We start from the raw sequence: 24,261 nt of genomic DNA, 5'->3' as shown, positions 1-24,261 counted from the left end.
ACGTATCCATCTGTGTGTACTTTGGAAGTTGCCAGGAGTTCCACTGCACAATCATAGACGCCCCCCGTCCCTCCCTCACAGTTGTCATTGTTACCAACTGTCATGGGCGACAAGCGAACGCAACACAACAGTCTAGCACCGCCTTGTCTTCACAAAGATAACCTCTGACCCAAATGAAGTCCAAACACGAGAGACTCCTTCAAAAATGACACAAGGGGGAAGGGCAATTGTGCAGGGTAAACAAACGTCTGTTTTAATGGTTTTGTGCTTAACACAAAAAAACTGTCTCTACAAAAAGCCAAATTTTTCGTTATTCAGTGAAATGCTCTCTTCTTCTCTGACATGCAACAAGTCTTGGGGGCGCTGGTGAGCAATGTCTGCCATCTAGTGGTGAACCTCTGTTATTACAACTGAAGACTGTTAGGCAAAAACATGACTTCCTTTTCTTGTCTTTCTGAGTACAAATGACTTCCAACCACACGTACTTTCCTAATGTACTGACACATATTCTCACATAACTTAAGCTATGAACCGCCTTCATCGTTTTAAACTGAAATAGCAATTCATGAAGACGAGCTACTGTCATCAGTTTGACAGCGTTCACTGCGCATGTGCAGTGTATGTGCGCGCATGTGTAGTAGAGTAGAAAGTGAAAGCCTTGAGGTTCATTTTTCCCCCATCAGCAGCCGAGAACAGGTTTGGTGACTTGCTCTGTTATTGTGTGAAGCGACTATTGTGCCAGCAACGTGCTCGCTTCTCAAAGAAAGTCCGAGTGACTGCTGCCTAGTTACTGCATGCAACATACATATAAGAGCAGTTTTGAATGTCTTTTATTTCTGATTGTGTGATTTTAAAACAAACAAACAAAACACACTTAGTTCATGATGCAGCAAATTATGGTGTTGTCTTATGGCCACAAGCAAACATAATAAAAATTAAATATAAAAAAAAAAAAAAAAGTGTGGTAATTGACATTGAAACCAGCCAAGCATTTACCAGTACAGTATGTGTATAAATATAGAACTTTGTATAAATAACATGTAATCAACAAGTATACAAATCAAAATGGTGTGATTAAAAAGCTGAAAAAAGAAAGCCACTACGAACATTTGCAAAATAATTTGCAATGCATTGGCGTTAAAAGAAAGAAGGGGGAAAAAAACCTAGACCAATTAATTCAATTCATTTAGCACTCTAATACTATACTTTTTGAAAGCATACACTAATCACTTCATGTATAGAAATTAAACCATTTTTGCCACATTTTTTGCTTCGATTCAATGGACATTGTGCTGTCATCTTTGCAGAGTAGCTTTGCTTTTCATGCAGGCCTCTTCTCGCTTGCGCCACATGCCAACCAAACATTTCCCCTTTTGGGCCGCAGGTCAAGTCAAGCCTTATCAAAGCAACAGCCAAACCCCTCCCTCACGTACAGTACGAGGGAGGGCGTGCTGAATCAATATTTGCTGGTGCTCAGTGGCGAGCGAACGCGCCTTCCTGGCATACCGGCAGTTCAAACGCTGGAGGCGGTACGGTTCATAGCGCACCGTCGTAGTGGACACTTTCCCGCTTATCCAAACAAACAAACATTCAACTTTGAAATGCTTCAGATTCATTGCGGCGATACCTTTTTTTTTTTTATTTAGCATCACAGTGCATGGAACATTAACTAAAGACCTTGTTCGATATATTTCCGCTTACTATTGAGCGCGGATGTCACTCAAGTTCCCGTCGCTGACGTCAGTCATGTCGCTCATCATTGCACAGCAAACGAGTTGAGTGAATCGAGCAGTCGCTTCAAAACGTGACTCTTATCGTTTCCGCACAATCGAGTCGATTCTTAACGCGAACTTCCGGAGGCGATTGCGAAGCCCCCATCAGTTGATGAGGGCCATGGCGCTCTCCGGCTGTCCGCCGCAGATGCCGGAGAAGAACTCGAGCGCCAGGCGCACGTGGATGGGCACAAAGACGTAGGAGGTGTAGATGACCATGGCGACGGCCGAGAACAGGGCCCAGTTGAAGAGGGACTTCTCCCACGGCTCCAGCACGTAGATGCCGGTGATCAGAAGGTACTGGTAGTAGAGCCAGGCCAGGTAATCCCTCGCGTTCTTCAAATTCATCCTGCAGGCTGGATTAAGGCAGATTGGAGATCATACGAGGATTCTTTTTATTGTTTTGACTAACGTTAGCATGTTATTCCCCTTCTATTGTTGTCATCCTTGCCATCTTTTGACATGCGTCATTTTGCACAAAATTCGTCCACATCGTTTCAATTGCAACATCTCAACAATTCACCTGAGGTCTTATCGTTGTCATCTAAAATTGTTTCCTACAAGTCCAAAATTTTCCCCTAATAATTCATCTTTCATTCCCAATGGCACATTCAGCATAACCAATTTACGTCGTTCTCATGTTTAGCTCATTCACTTAACATTGGGAATGATTTTCAATATTCCAGAAATTGCCACATACCAAAATTGCCACATTATTTCATCCGTCATTCCATATTATTCAACATCATTCCATATCTTTCGACACCATTCCACATTTTCCATCAACAATTTTCATTAATTTTATTCCATACCATTTGATGGCATTCACTAACATTTCACCATTATATTGCACACTTTTCACCAATACTATTCCACATCCTTCCATATTATTCAGCATCATTCCACATCTTTCCATTGCTTTGAATATCATTACACGCAGTATCATTCAATATAATTCCACGTTTTTGTATGTTTTCATTAAGAATGTCTGCATTCACACGCAAATTCCACATAAAATTTCTGTCTTGTTTAAGAATACACTGGTGCCTTCACAGACGAGTGACATGACCTTCATGAGTTTTTCAAGATACAAACCGTCGGATGAGTTTCTGTTTTGACTTGTGAGCAAAAATTTGTGATTCAAGTGCTAGATGACACTAATGAACTCACTTTACTTCACAACAAGCGCTCCAAGCTGAATTTTAGTGTCAAGACAAAACAGTGCTACATGTTGTGTATTGAAAACTTTAACTAACTTTAACTAGCGCTGCCTTACTAAAGTTTGCTTAGCTTAATGCTAACAAACAATTCAAAACCCCACAGACGGGCGAACGAATAGCATCTTAGCGTTATTTCCATGTATGCAAACGGATATTTGAACACAAACATTGCATTCAACGCACGGAGACAGATGATAGAACAATCATTACCTGTGTATTTTCTTTATCCTCTGCAAAATGCATTCCTGCAGCTTAGTGAGCAACTTAAAAGTAGTTGTGAAACAATTTCATTGTTTGCCTTGTCGCAGCTTCTGATGTCATAATGTGTGTTCCCCTTTACAACCTGCCACAAGGCACCGATCCAGTTTGCTTGCAATATTTTGACAATGCAGACTCACAATTACATTTTTATCCCACAATTACCGGCGAGTTCTATAGCATATCAACCTTACCTTAAGCGAAAAGTACACGTCAAAGTGTCGTACGTTTCGTTCGTGATATCAATGATATGAAATGAGGAAATAGTGGCAGAGGAAAACGCATCAATCTGACCGCGGTAGCTACAATAACAAAGTGTGATAAGTGTGTGCGTAGATGCTGAGGAAATGAAACTCAAGCGATGAAATCATCATTTGTCTTGGCACACCTACACACAGTTACCGGACACTTCATTAGGTACACGCTTCACTTCATCTGAGTTATGGTTAACCGGAGATGATCACTTATAACTACCGTATAAATCCATCCGTCCATTTTCTATATTATATTGCTTATCCTTAATATGGTGGCAAGTGGTCGGGTGCGAATCAGATGAATTTAGAAAAATAATCAAATTGCAATTTTTATTCCTCAATTTTGTGATTTAATCTGTTATTATTTTTTTCAAGGTGCTTTTTCCATGTATTTATTTTTTTTCAACAAATGTATATCTACTTCGCTTAGATTTGTTAACGTACCAAACATTTTGACTTGTACTCTTGTTTACTACTACAATTTCACAAAATTCATTGAATCAAGTGTGACGTAAGTCAGTGACTAAGTAAAGATCAATCAGAAGTCATTTTTCATTTTTTATGGAAAAAGATGTAAACAGCAGATGTAAAGGCAAAATAGTGGTTTGGTAGCACAAATTAAATGTAACAAATAACTAAAATCCATTATTAATTGATACAAAATAATACAGACAAATGCAGTAAATAAAATACAACAAATACAATGCTACAGTAAATAGAAGATAAATAATATCAAATAATGTAAATATATATATATATATATATATATATATATATATATATATATATTAGTGCTGTCAAAGTTAACGCGTTAAATTTGGCGATTAATATAAAAAAAATAACGCTTTAAAAAATTTTAACGCCGTTAAAGGTTTTTTTTTTGTAAACGTTCCTTTGCTGCCTTGAACCGACGCAAACCGCCACTTAAATTCACAAGAAGAAGAAGAAGAAGAAGACGACGATGACAAAGAAGAAGAAGAAGAAGAAGAAGAAAAACAAAAAGAAGACGACAACGACGACGAAGAAGACTTCTGGTCACGTGACTTATGTAGCGTCCCTGGCGCGAAGATGGACCGCGACGGACTTTTGGGCGGAAAGTCTCACTTCAAAAAGTTACCCGACGGCTCGTTGGAGAAATCTACTGGTTTGCTCACTTTGTAAAGCTGAATTCAAATATCACCGAAGTTGTACATCGGAATGGAATTGGAGTATTGCCCACTACAATGGTGGTCAGAGAGAGAAGGAGCACACAGCAGGCTGGCATCCATTGCACGCAAGTACCTGTCAACTCATGCAACCACAGTACCCTGTGAGAGGTTGTTCTCGCTCTCAGGCCACATCATTCAAAAGAAGCGAGCTTCTTTGTCCCCTGATAATGTGAACAAACTGGTTTTCCTCAGTAATTGGCTAAGTATAAAGAAGGATGAAGCCAAATTTCTTTCCATGGAGAAAAAAAATATTCAATCGAACTTTCAGCAATATATATATATTTTTTTTTTACATTGACTCAGGCACTTTTTTTATTTTTATTTTGAGTGATAAAAAGAACACATTTGTTGTTATTCAGAATTTTATTACACTTATATTACCAGTGGAACATGCAAGACATCACCCTCTGCACTTTTAAATAGGTATGGGTTGTTTTTAGAGTAAAGAGTATTTAAAAAAAAAAAAAAAAAAAAAAAAAAAAGGTGCCCGCAATATTGAGTCAAATTTGATGTTTTTGTTTAAAGTTTATATTTTACAGGAGAATAATCGTTTTCAAAAATTAAGGAAGGCGCTTAAAAAATAACTATTAAAAGTTTTTGACTCGAAATATTCTTTGTATCTGATGATTCTACATTAATTTAAACACTGTGCTTGGGTAAATATTTGTTCCAACATTTATATAAAAAAATGTATCAGTAAAAGTAAAAAAAAAAAAAAAAAAAAAACCCAAAACAAATTAATCGCGATTAATCGCGATTAACTATAACAAATTGTGCGATTAATTAGTTAATTTTTTTAAATCGTTTGACAGCCCTAATATATATACTTTTTAAGACTGTAGAACCAAATGTCTTCCAAAAATAAAATAATTACTGTTCCATTTATGACTCTTTTCAAAACAGTGGTGCACATTTTCAGACTATAGCAGTCCACATAAAATGTTTTCATTTAAATATCAAAGCTTAATAATGAAAATGTCCTCGAAATTATTCACCACTTTTTTTTTCCTTTTTTTTTGTAATTCTGGTTTTATTTAGCACTTAGCAGTGGCTTTGAACTTCCCTAATATCAAATAAATATCTCTGTGACAGAAAGTGACAGTCCCAAAACACAAATTATACACACCAGAAAAGGCTTAGGGCGTTTTATTGTAATAAAACATAAGCTGTGGCTTTTCAAAGTTGCGAGGGGGTGTGGCCATCTGCTGCGCGTGTTCTAGAATTTACTATCAACTCAGCAAAATTTATTTTCAAACGTCTTATGTCACTTGCGACTTACGCTACTCACAGGAATGTCTATTTTAACATGCACGTCTAAGGCTCAACATGGGTATTATCTTTATATAAATAACAATTTGCTGCATTTAAATGATGATGATGATGATGATGATGACGACGCAAGCGCTATGCGCTCCATAAGTGCCAAATGGATCTAAACTAAGCACTCACCTTGAAAGCAGTGACGTGTCCTGCTGTTTATGACGTCTTAAGTTATTTCTGATCGCTGATCGCGGCCCGTTTGCTGCTCACGCTGCTGCCTTTACGCGGTGCGTGAGGAGGGGGAGAGAGAAAAAAAAAAAAAAAAAAAAAAAAGCTGCCTCGCCAGTTTGTGTCAAGCCTATATGTAGTCAGAGAGACTGTGTTGTCCCACACCCACCTGCTGTGGCTTTGCTTCACCACCACCGCTGCTCACCTGGCTGACAGGTGCAGAAGCACAAGCAAAACAAACGGGCTTAGATTGACGGTGCTGTGTTTTACAGAGGTCATGGAACGCACCTGGAGACTTTCGCGTGCCGCATCCTCTCTCTCCGCGCACTCCACCACCACCATCATCATCATCATCATCATCATCATCATCATCATCATGGTGTGCTGCAGACCCTCAAATGCACCGCAGTGGCGCGGTCAAGCTCAGAAGCTTATTTGTGAAACACTTGCAGTGGTGGCAAGTTTTTTTTTTTTTTTTTTTTTTTAACTGTACTTGAGTAGATTTTTCAGGAATCTGCACTTGACTTATGGTCAAGGTTTTAATTAACTAAAACTAACAATAAAACTAAAATTCAAACACAATTTCATTAAATAAAATAAAAAGGAAAATGTTTTTTTTTAAAACGAAAACTTACTGAAACTACATTTTATGTTTACAAAACTAACTAAAACTAATGTCCTTCGTTTTCGTCTTTGGTAATTAATTTAATGCGTGAGCATTTGGGGATGATTTCAATTGTGATTTTAAATTGATTTATTTTGATATGAACCGCCGGCATGAGGACGTTTGAAAGTGTGTCACACAGAAGTGACGTCATCTGGCAGCAGCCAATGAAATTGCACCGAAAAATGATGTCGCGACAAAATACACATATTCTTAAAATTAAAACTAATACTGAAACTAACAAAGTAAACTAAGTATTTATTAAATAACTAAAACTTATAAAAACTAACAGAACCAAACTCACTCAATTTAAAAAACAAAACTCAAAACGAAATCAAAACTAACTAAAATGAAAATTCCAAAACTATAATGAACCCTGCTTGTGGTGCCTTATAATTCCATTCCAACCCCATTCAAACACCAATATTTTATGTTTTTAATGAGGAAAAAATAGAACTATAAAAGGAGTCCTCGAGTTACATCGGAGTTCCGTTCCTACGTTAGCGACGTAACCTGAATTTCTTAAGTCGAAATTCCCTATTAGTCAATATTTACTTCAAAATAATTTCCATTAAAAAAAAAAAACTAAAAAAACACATTTAAAAAAAAAAAAAAAAGAAGTAAGATGCTGTACTTACCATTACTGCTGAGAGGTCAATGGAAAAGAAGAGAGAGAGAGAAAAAAAAAAGAGGACAAAAAAAGCCATAAATACTCCCACGAGTGCACAAGCGCTAGCTAGCTAAAGGCTAAATAGCGAACGAGGGGAAAACACTGAGCGAAATGGCGGACAAGGAGCCAAAATGGAGGACGGGGCCAAAATGGCGGACCGGGCGTAACCGTTGTAAAGTCGAAAAGCCTTAACTGGACGACTCCCTTTATAATACACTTTAACAAAGATACATAAATGCTATTCATTAGGTGTTCCCGGATTTGTGTAGTATTAAGCTAGTGCACTGAACTGAAACCATGCTTCTCAATTATTTTTTGTTTCGCCACCCCCCAAGAAGAGGACATTTCACATTTCACTCGCACCCCCTTCCCTATTAGAGAAAGGACTGACTTAAAGGCTAAGCTATATTGTGTAATTATGTCTCTTTGTTTGCCAGTAAACTTCGACTAGGTACAGCAAGGAGTAGCTTAGGCTTCTTCTTCTTTTTTTTTTTTTCTTTTTTTTTTTAAATAATCATTCACTATGTGAAATGTTTGCTCTCCATGTAAAAGAAGAAGAAGAAAAAAGCAATAACAACCAATCGATGGCTCAAGACTCTCCACTCTGCGTATTTTTGTTGGGAAAGCTCACATAATACAATTTTGCATTTTTGATTGGCAAAATGCAGCGGAGGTATTTCTTTGCTTTGCAACAAGATGACAGTTGTGAAATCTCACCTCCCCATCAGTGCACTTTGCTGACTCAGTTTGAAAACAACAACGTGCATTATTGATATGTCAACACGGGCGGCGCCACTACGGCCAAACGCTCATGCACGCAACGCAACGCACGAGTTGACGCTGCTGTGGTGGTCAGCATGCGGGGGACAATTTGATATTACAATACTGCAAGTAAGAGTGAATTACTGCTTGATATTTGAAGGTTAAGACTTGAGACAAAGTGTGACTTCACATCACCTTTGCTTACATACAAGCTATTAAAATAACAAATATGCTTCATGTTGAAAAAGAAATTAAATCAATATTTCAAGGACATAGATTTTAGAGTTGATTTGACAAAGCTTCACAAATATGTCAAACGTATATTTTCCATGTGATTCCACTGTTAACCACTAGATGGTGGGAACAATAGTTTGAGACGCAGTTGAAAGAACACAAATAAGAAGTATTTCAACCTAGCCTAGTTTTTGTTGAAATGTATTCAACATCATCCTCTGTAATCCTGCTTTTCACACCTACAAAAAAAAAGACATAAGTTCATTTAATAATGTACATCTCTGGGCAAGATTATCGATGTATATTGTGAGATCATCATTTTCTTCGTTTTGGGAAAAATGGGATTTGTTGACAAAAGCAAAATGTGTGTGCGTTTTGGAAAGAAAAAAAAATCAAAATAGACGAATAAGAGCAAAGCTATAAACATGCAAAGTTGAGTGCTAAAGGGTGTTGGAACTTGGAGGTTATAATGGCTCATTTTCACTTTCAAGGAGAGGCGGGTGAAGAAAAGTTTTTTTTTTTTTTTTTAAGTGTTGAACCTTCAACATTGTTCGAGACGCCACCATTCCCACCCATGCGATTTGCTTCGTTCACTTTCCCAAGATCAAATAACAGGTCAAGGTTTTTTTTTGTTTGTTTTTTTTCACTAGCACTTCCTTCATCTTCTTCCTCAAACCTTAATAAGGTCGAGTGGCAAACACATTTCACTGCTTCATTCCTCCAGCGTAGTTAGTTCATTATCTCACCTACCAACTATTCTGTATCCTACTCCTATAATTGTGTTGCTAAGGCACCATGGCTTAAACCAACTTCTACTTATATTGGCTCTGAACGTCTCATTTGAATGCCATCCATCCATATGACCCAACAAGCCATCTTGTGCTTCATTTTTGGCACAACAATGTTATTTGCTTTCTTACCGCAGAGATATAATCAAGGTTCTCACATGATACATGACATGATTAAAAACAAACAAACAAACAAAATCTACACAGGGGCTGTTGAGTGGTCACAATAATCATCTTGGTCCCGGGTTCACATAAAGGTGATATGCAAACGAGGGAGTTTTGACTGATTATCACGGCTGTCATGTGATTTGTGCAGATCGGAAGGCAAGATTGACCGTTTTGCTTTCGCTATTTGAACAATTATTAAAAAAAAAAAAAAAAAAAAAAAAAAAAAACTGACGCCAGAGACTTTAGCATATATGTCTTCTCTTTCTATTGAACTCTTAAAATGTTTCACTTTTCACACTTCCAGGTTATCTAAAACTAGCGGCTCCAACAAGGGAGTGTTCAAAGAAGACTGTGATAAGAATTACAGCACTGAAAGTAAAAACTAGGATGTTGAAATTCACAGACGACGGTACTGGGGAAAAAAAAAATAAAAAATAAAAAACACAGAGAGAAAGAAAGCGATGGCCAGGAAGGGGAACTCTGAATAACATTTTTTTTATGTTTGCATTTAATTATACTGGCTCCACAAATTTGGAGCAATATGGCCAATATTGGTTTATTGACCACAAGGGTGAATTTTGCCACTGCAGTGATCTTACTCCACTGATCTGTATGTATGACTGGATAGCCGATAGCCCATACACACCAGTGCAAGCCGTTGAAGCGACAGGGCGGCCATCTTGCTCCTCCAACCTCACGAGAGGGGTCCCAAGCAAGAAGGATCGCACGCGATTGATCCAAACACGTGCGCCGGCGGCCATATCTAGTATACATAGTACTGTGCAGTACGTTATTTATTTAATAAAAAAAAAAAAAAAAAAAAAAAAAAAAAAAGTGCGTTATTTTAAAATTGCACACGTGCATCTTCAAAAAGCAATCACCATTAATTAACTGCATCTTTCAAGTGACTTGTTTTATTTTCGTTTAACTTTTTTTTTTTTTTTAATTCAAATTTTACCCCAAAATGTAACGATTATAACGTTATTAGTAGTAAAGAATGCGTATTATGTCACACGTGAACTGGGAGTATGAGCAAGAATCCTTCATGAGTCAGAAATAAAATTACTAATCCCATCGTCATTACAAAAAAAAAAAAAACCTTACTATACATGGTCGTTTAAAAAAAAAAAAAAAAAAAAAAAGTTATAAAAGCTTTACTATAAATGGCCGTTTTAACTTACAAAACAGTTTTAAAAACAAACACCTTGCCCTTACCACTTACCCCTTGGCAGGTTTTTGTGTTAAAAAAACAAAAAACAACAAAAAAAAACGCATACTTCAGCTTTTATGTAAAATAATTATAATAAAAAAAAGCACCATACACTTAAAATAAAATCGCCATGTATAGTTAGGCTTTTATTATGTAAAGGCTTTCACATTGTTAAAACCTCACTATAAATGGTTAAAAAAAAAACAAAAAAAACACCTGACTATATATTATGTAAAGGCTTTCACATTGTTAAAACCTCACAATATACATGTTTTTTTTTAAAGCAACAAAAAACACCCCACGGTCGTTTAAAAAAAATGCCTGACTACACACTTTTTTTTTTTTTAAACAAAAACACCTTACTATACATGGTTGATTGAATTACAGCTATAATTCTTATTTCTTTAATTTAAAAAAATATACAAGTTTCCACCCGTAAACATGATTAAGAATATCATTTATACATGTATTGAAAGCAAACTGTAAAATATCTGAAGTCCTCTTGTTCATGTTTAACAAATTTAAAACACCATAAATCATGCCGTTTCGACTAAGTACTCTCTCAAATGTTCAATTTGGATCCTGTAAATGTATATGATGGTATGGTGAGAAACATTTCTTGGGAGGAGCAATATGGCGGCCTCCCGACCTTTTTAGTCTTGGCCTATCGGCTATCCAGTCATGTATTCACATCAGTCTTGCTCCCGCCATCCTTGCCTTTAATGCTACAGCGCTCTCTTGTGGACGTTTCAAACAAGGCAGTCCAAAATCGTTTGCATCAGGATACAAATTTATTTTTGACAAATTAAGCGGTGACAGTCTTACTTCCAATATGCCATGATTTTTTTGATGATGATAAACTTAGTTGCAGTGCAGACAGAAGCTCTGATGAGCTCAGTCACCGCATCATAAAGGACTTCATGCGTTTCAGAATCTGCTAGTTAGTCGAAATGAGAAGGTGACTCTTCGTCTCCTTTACTCAATCATGTCGGCCCCCTCCCCCCCTGTGGCGTCTGAGAGGCTGAGCTCCTCCAGCATTTCTGCCAGGGAGATACAGGGCGCGCCGTCGTCATCCGTGTCGCTCTCCACCGGGATCTTGGAAGCATCTGAAAAAAGAATATTCAAGTTGGACGATGACGACGACGACGACGACAAGCAGTCGGTCGGCTCTGTTGCTGCCGTCAAAGGCAACGCTCATTTATTTAATTGCTTCGTTTCATAGTTTGGATTTAGTCGGAAAAGAACAATAAATACAGTCATTATTTTATTTAAACAATGTTAATTAAATCAGTCATATTCAGATAATCTCATTTGAATTTAAAAAGGGGTAACATAATTTTTGTTCCATCATACGTTGCTAAGGGACACTTTTACCTGATGCACAAGTGGATGACGAGTGAGGAGTATGAGTTTGTAAACATTTACTTAGTCCAATTTGCATTTAATTTATGTAAAATCTAATAGAATGACTCTTTGAATTGCCCTTCTTTTCCACATATTTAAGTGGTGTTAATTAATGCTTAAACTGAATAAATTGACAGTGGATTACAATCAAATTGAATATAGAGTACTTTTAAGAAATATATCTTCTGAATTTTTTTTTTTTAATAAAGCCTTAAGACTACTACTTTTTCAATGTTAGCCATTATGGTGGTATTGGGAGAAGTAAATATAAAAAAGTTCCAGAGAAAAACAGTAATTTTTCCTACCGGTAGCCAAGCCAACCTGCATCAACTACACTTAGTAACATATGTTTCTGTAGGTATATTTTCAATGATATTATAATAAGCCAAGCCATGATAATTTTTGAAATTTTTGCAAAAGTGCAATTATTATTTTTTTTTACTCTGATTTTCTTTTTCTTTTTTTATATTTCTTTTTTATTTTACTGTGTGCTTGCCATTGCTTTTATTTTTGCCTGCACTTTGAGATTTATTTTATGAATGTAAAGTGCATTATAAATAAAACCTATTTATGATTAACGCCTCCGGTGTCCAGCTGCTCACCTCTGTAGATGTTAACATTCTTCCTCAGAGCCTCATCCTCCTCCAGGTCCTCCAGGAAGTCCTGGAATTGTCTGAGGACACAAATTAAAAGAGGGGAATATCCAGTGTTACCAGGCAGGCAGCAACATGTTACGTTTAGAGCTTAAAAAAAAAAGAAAAAAAAAAAAAAAAGAAAAAAAAAAAGATACCTCTCATCATCTGTATCCATGTCCTCTCTGTCTTTGGCCATCTCCTGAAGTTTCCAGTTTCGGCGTCTCACTCTGCGACTGCGGTCGAAGCTCTTCTTGATCAGCACCTTCAAGAGTGCAGTTGATATTTTCACGATGGAAAGCAAAATGTTATGCAGCGCTTCAATACTGAGTTTCTGCACAAGAGGGCAGTATGCAGTAAAATAAAAAAATAAAAAAAATGCTGGCAGCATTTCAATGCAAGTCCTACCACATCGGGTACATGATGAGGGTTCATCTTATTCAAGAACTCGTCGTTGACGTTGGAATTGGCAAAGTCGTACCTGTCGGAAAACAAAACGATCATCTTCCTCAAATTGATTGGCAACTTACAGCAGTCGACAGTCAACACTTACTTACCCCATAACCAGGTCTCCAATGTTGAGCAGGTGGCCCAGGAATGTGCGGCAGTGGTACTGCCGACAGGTATCCATCTCCGAAGTCTTCTGTACCCACAACTCAGCCAAGGTGTGCTGGAACCAATCACAGGGGGAACTGACAATGTCACATGACCAATCAAATAGTGCTTTTCAAAAGTTCTTACACCAAGCACCACCGAAAAAGAAATCTCACATATTTATGCAATTATGACCAACATTATAATACATTAGCATAGCATGTCTTTGTGTTTATAAAAAAAAAAGAAAAGAAAAAGGTTTTGTCCTTAAATAGTATATTTAGTGGAATATATACTTCCAACAAACACTTAAATATAGGAAAATCAAAAAACTAAACGAAATAATCACTGCTATATAAATAATTAAAAATGTACCAAGTACAATATATCGAAAAAATATCGATATCGCAATATTGGCCGCTAACTAAAATGTGCACGGCCATCCAATAGTTGAACATTATCGAGATGTAATTACAATTAATGAAATAAGATTATATGGAGTTTGCTTATTTTTGCTGCATAAAAAAATAATAATAATTCTTTCATTACATCATAAAAATGTCATTTCCTTAGGGACATGTTATATATATATATATATATATATATATATATATATATATATATATACACACACATATATATATAAATATCTACAAAAAACTTTGATGGCGAGATGCTTTTCTTTGCTCCAATTTACTGTGACGGGAGCATCAATAATAATAATAATAATAATAATAATAATAATAACAACAACAACAACAATGCAGCATTCGGGGAGCTTTGTCACAGCAAACCTGATTATTCGCTGTGCAATCAATAGCAAAACACTTCTATCATGCTGGCTTCAATCCCACATGCACGTTCACGACTAATGGAATGGCTCTCGATTGATTTTGCTTCCAAGAGAATAGCAAATAAACCCCCCCTCCCCACCACCCCCCACCCCCGTTCTCCCACTAATGCACTCTGTTGTGCAGCCATATACAAACACAACGATGCCCGCTCACCTTATTGGACCTGGTGCCAGCTCCAGCAGCCGGCTTCTGCTCTCGGATGACGTCAATATCCATAACGATAAACTCCTCCAGTTGCCGTGGGTTACACAGGCTGTTGAAGGGATGGCGCCAGTATGTGCTACCGTCAACCTCGGCAACTGTGAGCGAGAGATGATGAGGATTTATTATATCATTAGTCATGAATGCTAACGCGACAAATCAGGGAGGCTCCAATTATGTGGATTCGCCCGTTTCATTACGACATTACATAAAAGAAAGAAAACAGTCGTGAAGCCGTTAAGTTCCCTAAAGGGGAAGTCAACCCCCCCGTTTTTTTGTGTGTGTGTGTGTCAATAATATGTTTTATGCGTCCCCACTAGTCTAAATATGGCATTCTGGTTAATATTATGTTAGTAGCAAAATGCAGCTGTTTTGATCCATCTTAGGAGGCGGCCATTATGCCACTTGCTGTCTTTGACTGAAGATGACATCACAGGTGCTCAGGTAACAACCAATCACAGCGCAGCTTCAGAAAACAGCTGAACTCTGATTGGTTGTTGCATGAGCAACTGTGATGCAATCTTCAGTGTACAGCAAGTGGCAAAATGGCCGCCCCCTGAGATGGATAAAAACGGCTGGATTTTGCTGCTTAACTCATATTCCACAAATATATTATTAATCAGAATGTCATGTTTAAACTAGTGAGGTCACATGTAACATATTATTGTCAACAAATGTTAAAGGTTGACTTCTACTTTAAACTGTCTGCAACTCTTTCACATCGCACTACTATAGGAAATCAAAGCAATTAATTTAATAAAGAAGATAAAAACAAGGAAATCTACACAGAAAAAAAGGAAAAATGTGTAGTTAATTAACAAGACAAAAAACAAACAAACATGAGCCTTGAGGCCAATTTTTGCATTCTGTAACAAAAACGGCCCGGCCTTTGAAGAGTAATTAATAACGCGCATGTGCCTTTCCAAATGTCAAAACTCCACTGAGGAACACGCTAGATTACACCGGAAAGAAAAAGGAAAAACACACGGCGGCTAATTGCCGCCATACTTTCACTGATTAAGCAGCGCTCCCCCCTGAGCCGCCTTTGCGTCTAACGAGCGATGACGGCTTGCATAACAAATATGTTTGCAGTCTCGTCCCCCCCCGGTCGGTGCGCGTCACGCTGTATCGTGACTGGAAGTTATTGCTTGTGGATGCCATGTGGCCAGCTGGATGACTGAATGGCATCCTTAGCAAGCATTTGTTTCACTCACACACTAGTCTGGACAAAAGTAGGGCCTGACCGATTAATCGTCAAGGGCCAAAACAATCAGCTAACTGGGCCAAATGGTCGATCATTTTCCCCTTAAAACGTTATCGAAGAAAAGTGAAGTTTCCAACGCTGTGAAAGTACCCAGAATTCACGGTTTTGCTTGCGTAGCATTAGCAACTAGCAACAGTGCAGTGTATGTTATTCTGGTTGTTCTGTTGCCCTTAAGCGTCCTTTAAGTTGTTTAATGACAGCACAGTTGGCGTTAACTGTAAAACTAAATACGCAACCTTAAGAATTACATCCACTGACTGTATATTTAAATACAAAACATGCTTCGCTAGCCTAGCGCTAACAGGGAGTTAGCGAACGCTAACCGGAAGTTAGCGTCGACTTCCGGAGTGTTTTTCCTTAAAATAACGAACATCCACAGACAAATGTTGTGGGAACACATACCCACAGATGAGATAACACTACACAACAGCACAATTTATTCCCAATGTGTGAAAAATTAGTTATTTTAAAGAAATACAACACTTATTAAGCATTTTCCTTTTTTTTTTTATTGGGTTAGGCATTGTGTACAAAGAATAAAAGTGCAAATATCTCTGGCGTCTTATTCCCTGAATTTTATTTTAAACCGATTAAGTGTCCGAATTTGAACGCACGGTGAGGGACGCCATGTTCCTGGTCACGTGATCGTGATGACGTATCCCGTGCGTAGCCAGAAGCCGTCTTCGCTCATTTCAATGGGAATTTGCCGACACAATGTGCAAGAAAAATTCGTCTTCGATCCCAAATACTGCGCCAATTCTGTTGAGAGTAAAGTCCTCAACACGTCCGGTTTCATGTCATTCCGTGTGGGGGTGGGGCGGTGGGGAGTGGCCTCTCCTAATGTGGGCTAAAGCGTGCTTAGCACACAACATGTAGCTTAGCCTGGCAGAGTGAAAGTCACTCGGATATTTACCGTCCACTTCGATTCGCCGGTGGCTGGATTTGCTAGTTTTATCCGGCTTTCGGTGTACTCCATGGCTGTACATGACTTTTGAATAAAAAGCCAAGAAAAGTAAAAAAGTAAACCTTTGATGTCCGTCATCATTCCTCGTGAGTCCAATGTTGCCACTGGCAGCCATGTCATTGAATGTGTATTTTACGCACACGATACGTCACGATGATCACGTGACTGTCCAAAATGCCCGATACAGTAAAAAAAAAAAAGTAAGATGGCAAATAGGCTGGACTTACTCTGCAGGGTGTTTGGGTCGATGAGGTGTATGGTGCTGGTGACACGGATGCACACGCACACTTGACCCATGTTCCCCAGACTCTGCGCCAGTCGCGGCGACAGGCACACGACGTTGTCCTGGAAACAGGAGACAAGCCGCTTGACAAAGTGACGACTGTCCAAATTGTTGAATGGAAAACGACTGTGTATCTAAATGCTCTCAAAATAAACATGGAAATTATCTTGGTATGTAGACTCTCAGCCAAAAGTATTGGAACAGTCAGGCCAATGTTTAAGCAATGGACTAATTAGTTTTCCAGCTTCTTCCCCTCTCGCACCCTTCGCTAGAGCTTGTTTTTCCCACCCATAGTCAACTATTAGGGGTGTGAATTGCCTAGTACCTGACGATTCGATTCGTATCACGATTCACAGGTCACGATTCGATTCGATACCGATTAATCCCGATACGAATGGTCACGATTCGATACCGATTAATCCCGATACGAATTTATAAGTCGATTGTTGCGATTTTTTTTCATTCATATTTAGAAAATACTAATCAGTAAGCTTGTAGAGTGTAAGATTTATATGAAAATGTATTATTTATTTATCTGAAATTTCAGTCTTATAGAGGTTGTAATCTGTTTCATGTTTGAACAGCATTAAAATAAAAATATTAAGGCTTAATGTGCCGTTCATATAACATTCTTCCATGCTCAAGGTGTGAATCCTAAAAAAAAAAAAAATCAAAAAAAAAAAAAAATCGATTCTGCCGATTATTGAATCGATTCGAGAATCGCGCGATGTAGTATCGCGATATATCGCCGAATCGATTTTTTTTAACACCCCTATCAACTATAATTCATTGTAGTCTTCGTGTTGCCCTTTTTAAGTATGAAAGATGCTATATAACATATAAAGTAGGGGTGGGAATCTTTGACTGTCTCACGATTCAATTCTGACTTTTGGGTCTGCGATTCGGTTCAGAATGGATTTTCGATTCAAAATGATTTGATTGACAATGATTTCTGCTTCATTTTATAGATGAGCAAATAATTCTCATGATCTACTCCAGTCCAACTCGCTAATGATAATTAGCGTGCTACTCGCGACACATTTATTCCTCAAAAGAATGGCTATTTGCATTCCCTTTGCACATTTCAACACACTTGCCATGTTCTCATAATATATTTGTACGGATCAGATTATTATTATTATTATTTTATTTTATTTTTTTGTCAACGTCAGTTTGACGAAATCATGTCGGTGCGGGCGAACGTGTATACCTTGCAAACAGGTACGATCTCCATGGAGTACGTGCTCTTGTAGTTGTACGTGTTTGAGTGGATGTCGTGAGAGATGAGGCGCTGGGAGACCTTTGACCTTTACATTTGGAGGAAAGACAAGAGCTTTAGAGGCCAAATTCAGACATAAACTGGCCGGGTTCAGAAAACTTGCAAGTTACGTATTGGTTCATCATCTTCATTTTGTTACTAGCAACAACAACATTAAAAACTCCAAAACTCATTTTGAAAAAAAAAAAAAAAAAGACTCAACTTACTGTGTTTGTCTTGAATGTCATTCCATATTCACACAAAAAAAAACTATATATACTGGTATGCCTACTCACGTAGTATTGGGTAGTATAAGACCCAATATAAGTACAACTAAGATATGTCTGTCATCTAGTGGTGAATAATGATATTACAAATTAAAACTACACTCCCCTCAATGTGTGCGTGTATTAGCAAGTAAGTGCCTCAATATTTAAGTCTTATTAGAGATTGTAGGTGATTTATATGCATTACTGTAATGTACAAAAGCACAATATTGTGTTTTTTTTGTATAAATTTTTTTCTTTTAAAATATTGGGATTTATTTTTATTTTTTTTAATATATCGCCAACCTCCCCACAATAACGTGATAATTATCGTACCGTGAGCTTCATATTGTGATAATATCATATCGTGATGTTTGGATATCGTTACATCCCTAATTCTAGTCTCCACAGCCGCAAGTCGTCTTGAAGCGGCCCATAAATAAGTGAAATGTTGACCCGCCTCCTTGTTTTGTTGAAATGACTCACCTGCAGGGCACGGTGCACTGGAGGAAGTCGACCATCTTCTGAGCGTGCTGCTTGGAGCCGTAGTAGAAATCGATGCCCTCTGAGACACAACAAGCAACAATATCAACTGGCCGCTGCACAGCGGATGCACAACACAACAAATGGCGTAACAAACACTAAGGAGTTTTGAAATATTTGAATAAATATAATAAAAATTATAATTAATAATATACAATAAATAATAACAAATAAATATAGATATATTTGAAATATCGCACATTCAGTTTCCTTGCGTGAAGCCTTCAGCTATATTGTGCACATCATAGTTTCATAGTTATATCCAAATTTCTACTCCAAATACCACCTCAAAAAATGCTCCCCAAGTACCATCAGTCCATCACTATGACCAACATTGACATAGATTAGCATAGTGGTAGGTTGTGATCGTCAAAAACAAGGCAGTTTATATTCCTAAAAAGTATACGTGATATTATTGTGTATGCCATTGTACCATTACACATTTTGAACATTGCAACGCTGAACTTAAATAGGAGAAAATAAAAACAGTATTTAAGTGATTCAAATTCAAAAATACATTCAAATGTTTTGCACGCAAAAAGTAAATAAAATGCTTGCAAAGAGTTTAATAAAAAAGATGAAATGCGAATGTGTCGGATTTAAGTTAAATAGCACTTAATGGTACTTCAAAGGAATTAAGACAACAAAAAAGTTGAAGTCACTGTGACTTAATGCTAAGTAAAAACATTAATTCAGTGATTCTTTTTCTTACCACAAGAAGGAGCCCATGCATCACTAGTGCTACGAGTACGTTGACAAATCACCACATTAGCTAATAAATATGCAGTGTTTAGTAGGAAGAATGGAAATGTACAAAAAAAAAAAAAAAAAAAAACACACACCATGAATTTCTTTGATGTTGAGGGCGTTCTGGTGGAGCTTGTGCTTGAGGATGAGCTGCTCCAGATAGTAAAATGTCTTTTTGTGAAGAGTCTGTTGGAAATAAAGAGCATTCTTTGAACAAAAATAGGCCAGACAAAATAGAACGTGTGTACCAAAACATTTATCGATGAAAAGCACGTTATTTGAATGCATTCCAGTGGAAATCCAAAACAATAATTACATTTTTGTGTCCGTCTAGTTTCACCTACTACACATTTGAAATCTGTGACAAGTACGATGGTTATTCATCTTAACTCTTTCACTCCCAGCCATTTTCACAGAAGCAGTCCCGTTCGCTCCCGGCTGTTTTACTGGATTTTGACTGATTTTGCAAGGCCCACAGAATATTGTGTTCAATTGCTATAAATGCATGGAACCTATCAAAAGAAAGATTAAAGTCTCTTCATTCATCAGGGAAAAAAGTATGTTTCCATCTTTTTGCGTTTTGCAGCAATTAGCATTAGAAGAGAGCTAAGTTTCATCAGTTTTGACAAATCTATTCAAAATTGTAAGTAATTGAGCTTTTTTTCTACATGGCCCTGGTTGATCTCCTTTGCTCTGCTGCCACTTGCTGGCCGTTTGTGTAAAAACTACCATTTCTGCAACCGTTCTTTGCAGTTGAGAGGCTGCATCAAAGCCTTCTGTATGCTCTAGCATAAAAATTACTGTGATGTTATTTTTCTTGTTAATACTTTATATACTGTAATGTGACACTTTTTTTTTTTAATTTGTCATATATTTCTACTCTCGTAAAATGCTTTGTCTAACAAAACCAATACATACTCTTATCCTTTTGACTAGTTGTTTAATTGATATAGACAGAGGGTAAGAGGTCCGGGTAATGATGACTAATGTAACTTTTACCGATCCAACATGAGCAAAAGTCCGCATTTGACAGAGTAAAGGCGATCCTTGCGAGCCACAATCACTTACCTTCTGCCTAACTTGTACCACAGCCTTCCAGAAGTCCTTGGCCTCCACGCGGTGGCAGTCGTCGCACATTTGAGGCTGGATGACAAACTCCACCACAAAGACCTGCTGCAGGATGGCGCCGTTCATCACCTTGGGAGGCCAAACAGACCACGACAGGTTACGCCAACAGCACACAGCACAGGAATCATCACTACCAGGGCCAAACGTTTGTTTTCCTCTTCTAATCGCAATGCCGTGTAGTAAGGGAAATTATTATTTAAATTTTTTGATAATGATGCAAAAATGTAAACAGTCTTCATCTTAACATCGGTATGCATTTACGCTTGTAATACTACAACTGTTTTGTTTTTTTTTGTATAATAATGACTTTATTCACAGAAATGTGAATTTTATTGCAAAACTATCAATCTTGTAATAGTTGGATTTTTTCCTCATCATTACAACTTTTATTTGTAATATTAACTTAATTCTCATAAAGTAACAACGAAAGTTATTCTAGTGAACTAAAACTAATGGAAAAAACAAAAATTCAACAATTTCGTTAACCAAATAAAACAAAAACGCTTTTTAAAACATGTTTACAAAACTAACTATAATTATGGCCAAAAATGTTTCTTCGTTTTAGTCTTTGACAATGAATTCATTGCAAGAGCATTTGGGGATGATTTTAAGTTGATTTATTCTGATATTAACCAGACGTTTGAAAGTGTGTCACACAGAAGCAACGTCATCTAGCAGCAGCCAATATAAAAGCACCGTCACATGACATCGCAACCATGGTGTTTTTTTTTTTATTTTTGTTTTTTATTGCGCACAAGCAATACATATTTTTTTTTTTTTAAACATACTGAAGCTAACTAAAACAAAACTAAAACTAAGTATTTATTAACAAAAAAAACAATAAAAACTAACAGAACGACAGTGAAAACTAATTAAAACTCACTAAATTTAAAAAACAAAACTCAAAATGAAATCAAACTAACAAAAATTATTTCCATTGTACAACTGAAGTGCTGCAGTTGTGATCGTTTCCCCATAAAATTGCAACTTTTCCTCATGACATTCTTGACTTTATTCTTAGAAAATTACAACTTTTTACTTGAACAATTAAAAATTGATCCACTTAGGTCTAAGACTATTTTCCCCTCATTTTCCATTCATTGTAGCACTATAACTCCTCCTTCATAATTTAGAGAATGAGCTGAAAAAAAAACTGTAGCACAAAGGGATCCTGGGATGTCAGTTGCTTGCATGATTTAGTCATATCGCACAGGGATTTCATGTTTAAAGTACCAGTACATCTTTCATACATTGCCTTTTAGTTTGTAAAAACTTAATAAGGTTCATGAACAGAATACATGAGAATAATAAATAATTGAGCCATCCAAATAAATTTATTATTACCTCCTTCTGTATGGTAAGCTTCATCTTAATCCTTTTTGAGTGAGGCTCTGTCCACAGGAAGCCCGCGTCAATAAGACGCACCTAAAAGAAGATATGAATGCATGCATGAAATGACCTGCACAACTCATTCTTCGCCAACCCTCCCACTTAACATGCATATTTGCCATGTATAGCTGTCAATGTGTCATTGGAAATATCAGTAAAGTTAACACATACTTTGGTCAGAGACCCTTTAATTTTTTTCAGACAAAGGGTGAGCAGCTCCCTGGATTCCAGAGCACAATGCATCCATGTGGCTGGAGGCTGCAAGTACCTGCATAGAAGAGGAGGATTCACTCAAGTCAGCAATAGGCGTGTGACAATATATCGATATTGCGATAACAAAAGTGTCACAGAACAAACCGTTCACATTGCTTGCAGAAATGCACCGTGACTTGCTTAGGAATTCCCTCAGAGATGTCGACCTGAGTGCGCAGACAAGCCACACACATATTGGCCGGGTTGGGAGGAATTGGGACGCCACAAGTGCAGCACAGGCTGGAAAAAATAGAATATGACGTGAACAACGTTACTGCAAATCAATGTGTGTCAATCAATAGCTAGCTTTCAACCTCCGAATGAACATAATTCTTGGGACTGTTGTAAAATCTCATTTTGTTGGACAGTTCTGTAACCAATTTCCCCATTATTTAAAAAGTGGATGTCAAATTTAAACATTTCTTGACGATAATATGTTATGTGTGACTTCACTAGTCTAAACATGACATTCTGAATCATATTACATTTTTGGATAGGAGTTATATGAAGCAAAATCCAGCCATATGACTATAAAGTCACGTACATAGACTAGTATATTCCCTTTTTGTTTGTTTTTTGATTTAATCCACCAATTAACTTGAGTTCACAATATTTAATTCTTTTTTCCACCACATTATTAGTGAAGGAAAAAAAATATTTACTGCCATTATGTGTAAATTGATGCAAGGTAATTAAAAAATAATGTTTCAAAGCTTGTTTGCTCTGGGAGAAAAAAATAATAATGCAACGCCAGAAGGGGGGGAACAAAAGGATTTTTGTTAAAGAAACCCTGACATTTTTGTCTTAAAGCCAAATCGCCCAACACTTAGACTGACAACAATAACAATAGTTCAAGAGGTAGATTACTTACATATTTCCCTGGGTGCTTGTGGCAGCAGACTGCATGTACTCCATTCTTGATAAGCTGGCAGACGCCCATAAAATAAATACGACTGCACAATCATGAATGTGTGGACAATTATATTCGGGCGATTAAAACGAGTGAAAAAACTATAAGACCAAGGCAACTGTGTTCGAAGTGTCAAAACACTTAGCATTAGCATTAAAGCTCGACTTCTTGATTAGATTGGTAAACCGGAGAGACATTCATGAAAAAAAAGCGATTAGATAATATCACACGACACTTCAAAAGTCGAAACTCTAGTAAAAAAAGAGCGAAGATACTTACTAATGTTAGTACAAATGAGATTTTGTACACAGTTTCAGGCTCCACGTTTTCTCCATCGAGGTCCGTGGAGAAAGGCTGCGTGACGTCACTCAAGGCTTGAAGACCCGGAGGCCGTCTTGCATGCGCCTGAGCAAAACTAGCAAACAGAAGAAGAGCATGGATTATTTGCCAGATGTTAAATATATATGTGTCATATATCTATCATATAAGGGAAAAAATACCTTCTATTTCCAAAGCGGAGTCTGTCAAACCCACTACTATCACCTGCTGAACTGTCAGGAGGATACTTTCAAGAATATCGGAAATATCCAAACTCAGGCACCTGTAGGTCGAAATAGTGAATTGTTAATTTTTTCAGTCCAAAAATATATTCATATTTTTCATTTATATTATTAAATGTTATTGTGTACTTTTACCACAGCGCGCGCGGATTACTCTGATGTTTTTATTTGGTTAATTACATTCAAAGTACGATTAGGGTTAGAAGTTAGAACGATTTATCTTATTACATTAGATATAAACAAGAAGCATATATTTACTTTAAAATACAAAATTTGAAGGAAAATGAGCAGAGAGAACCCACTCCTTTTTACAGGA

General features: G+C 37.2%; 2 protein-coding genes across 7 annotated transcripts; both read right to left on the bottom strand.

The window, feature by feature from the left end:
• Nucleotides 1-814: 814 nt before the first annotated feature.
• On the bottom strand, nt 815-10,161 carry sptssb (serine palmitoyltransferase, small subunit B). Of its 4 annotated transcripts, none has more exons than XM_077541342.1 (2): nt 10,133-10,161; nt 815-2,128 (listed from the first exon to the last, which is right to left on the bottom strand). In XM_077541342.1, the coding sequence occupies exon 2, from the start codon at nt 2,118-2,120 to the stop codon at nt 1,878-1,880; it is 243 nt and encodes an 80-aa protein (XP_077397468.1). In that variant the 5' UTR covers nt 2,121-2,128; nt 10,133-10,161; the 3' UTR covers nt 815-1,877. The 4 variants fall into 4 exon arrangements, with proteins under 4 accessions (XP_077397468.1, XP_077397469.1, XP_077397466.1 ...); XM_077541343.1 differs by lacking the exon at nt 10,133-10,161 and adding an exon at nt 6,370-6,401; XM_077541340.1 differs by lacking the exon at nt 10,133-10,161 and adding an exon at nt 6,162-6,303.
• Nucleotides 10,162-11,465: 1,304 nt separating this feature from the next.
• nmd3 (NMD3 ribosome export adaptor) lies at nt 11,466-24,041 on the bottom strand. 3 transcript variants are annotated; one of them, XM_077540959.1, is made up of 17 exons: nt 23,886-24,041; nt 23,665-23,800; nt 23,347-23,428; nt 22,581-22,715; nt 22,395-22,491; nt 22,179-22,259; nt 20,775-20,903; nt 19,802-19,892; nt 18,903-18,981; nt 18,103-18,199; nt 16,837-16,954; nt 14,334-14,479; nt 13,290-13,402; nt 13,141-13,213; nt 12,891-12,997; nt 12,703-12,773; nt 11,466-11,802 (listed from the first exon to the last, which is right to left on the bottom strand). In XM_077540959.1, exons 3-17 carry the CDS (start codon nt 23,388-23,390, stop codon nt 11,672-11,674), a joined length of 1,512 nt encoding a protein of 503 aa, XP_077397085.1. In that variant the 5' UTR covers nt 23,391-23,428; nt 23,665-23,800; nt 23,886-24,041; the 3' UTR covers nt 11,466-11,671. The 3 variants fall into 3 exon arrangements, with proteins under 3 accessions (XP_077397085.1, XP_077397086.1, XP_077397084.1); XM_077540960.1 differs by having other exon boundaries at nt 23,347-23,411; XM_077540958.1 differs by having other exon boundaries at nt 23,347-23,400; nt 23,886-24,040.
• Nucleotides 24,042-24,261: the final 220 nt, after the last annotated feature.

This window comes from Festucalex cinctus, chromosome 13 (assembly GCF_051991245.1).
Source record: "Festucalex cinctus isolate MCC-2025b chromosome 13, RoL_Fcin_1.0, whole genome shotgun sequence".
Taxonomy (NCBI): Eukaryota; Metazoa; Chordata; class Actinopteri; order Syngnathiformes; family Syngnathidae; genus Festucalex; species Festucalex cinctus.
Note: the sequence above shows the minus strand (reverse complement) of the source record. Positions and strands in the feature narration are given on the sequence as shown.

Bases quoted from the DNA above. Each gene is read 5' to 3' on its own strand.
- nmd3 (XM_077540959.1), bottom strand. From the start codon at position 23,390: ATGGAGTACATGCAGTCTGCTGCCACAAGCACCCAGGGAAATAT. The intron at 22,260-22,394 runs GTATGTGTTAAC...ATCTTCTTTTAG, and splicing joins TTAAAGGGTCTCTGACCAAA to GTGCGTCTTATTGACGCGGG. The intron at 20,904-22,178 runs GTAATAATAAAT...TGGCCTCCCAAG, and splicing joins AGCTTACCATACAGAAGGAG to GTGATGAACGGCGCCATCCT.
- sptssb (XM_077541342.1), bottom strand. From the start codon at position 2,120: ATGAATTTGAAGAACGCGAGGGATTACCTGGCCTGGCTCTACTACCAG.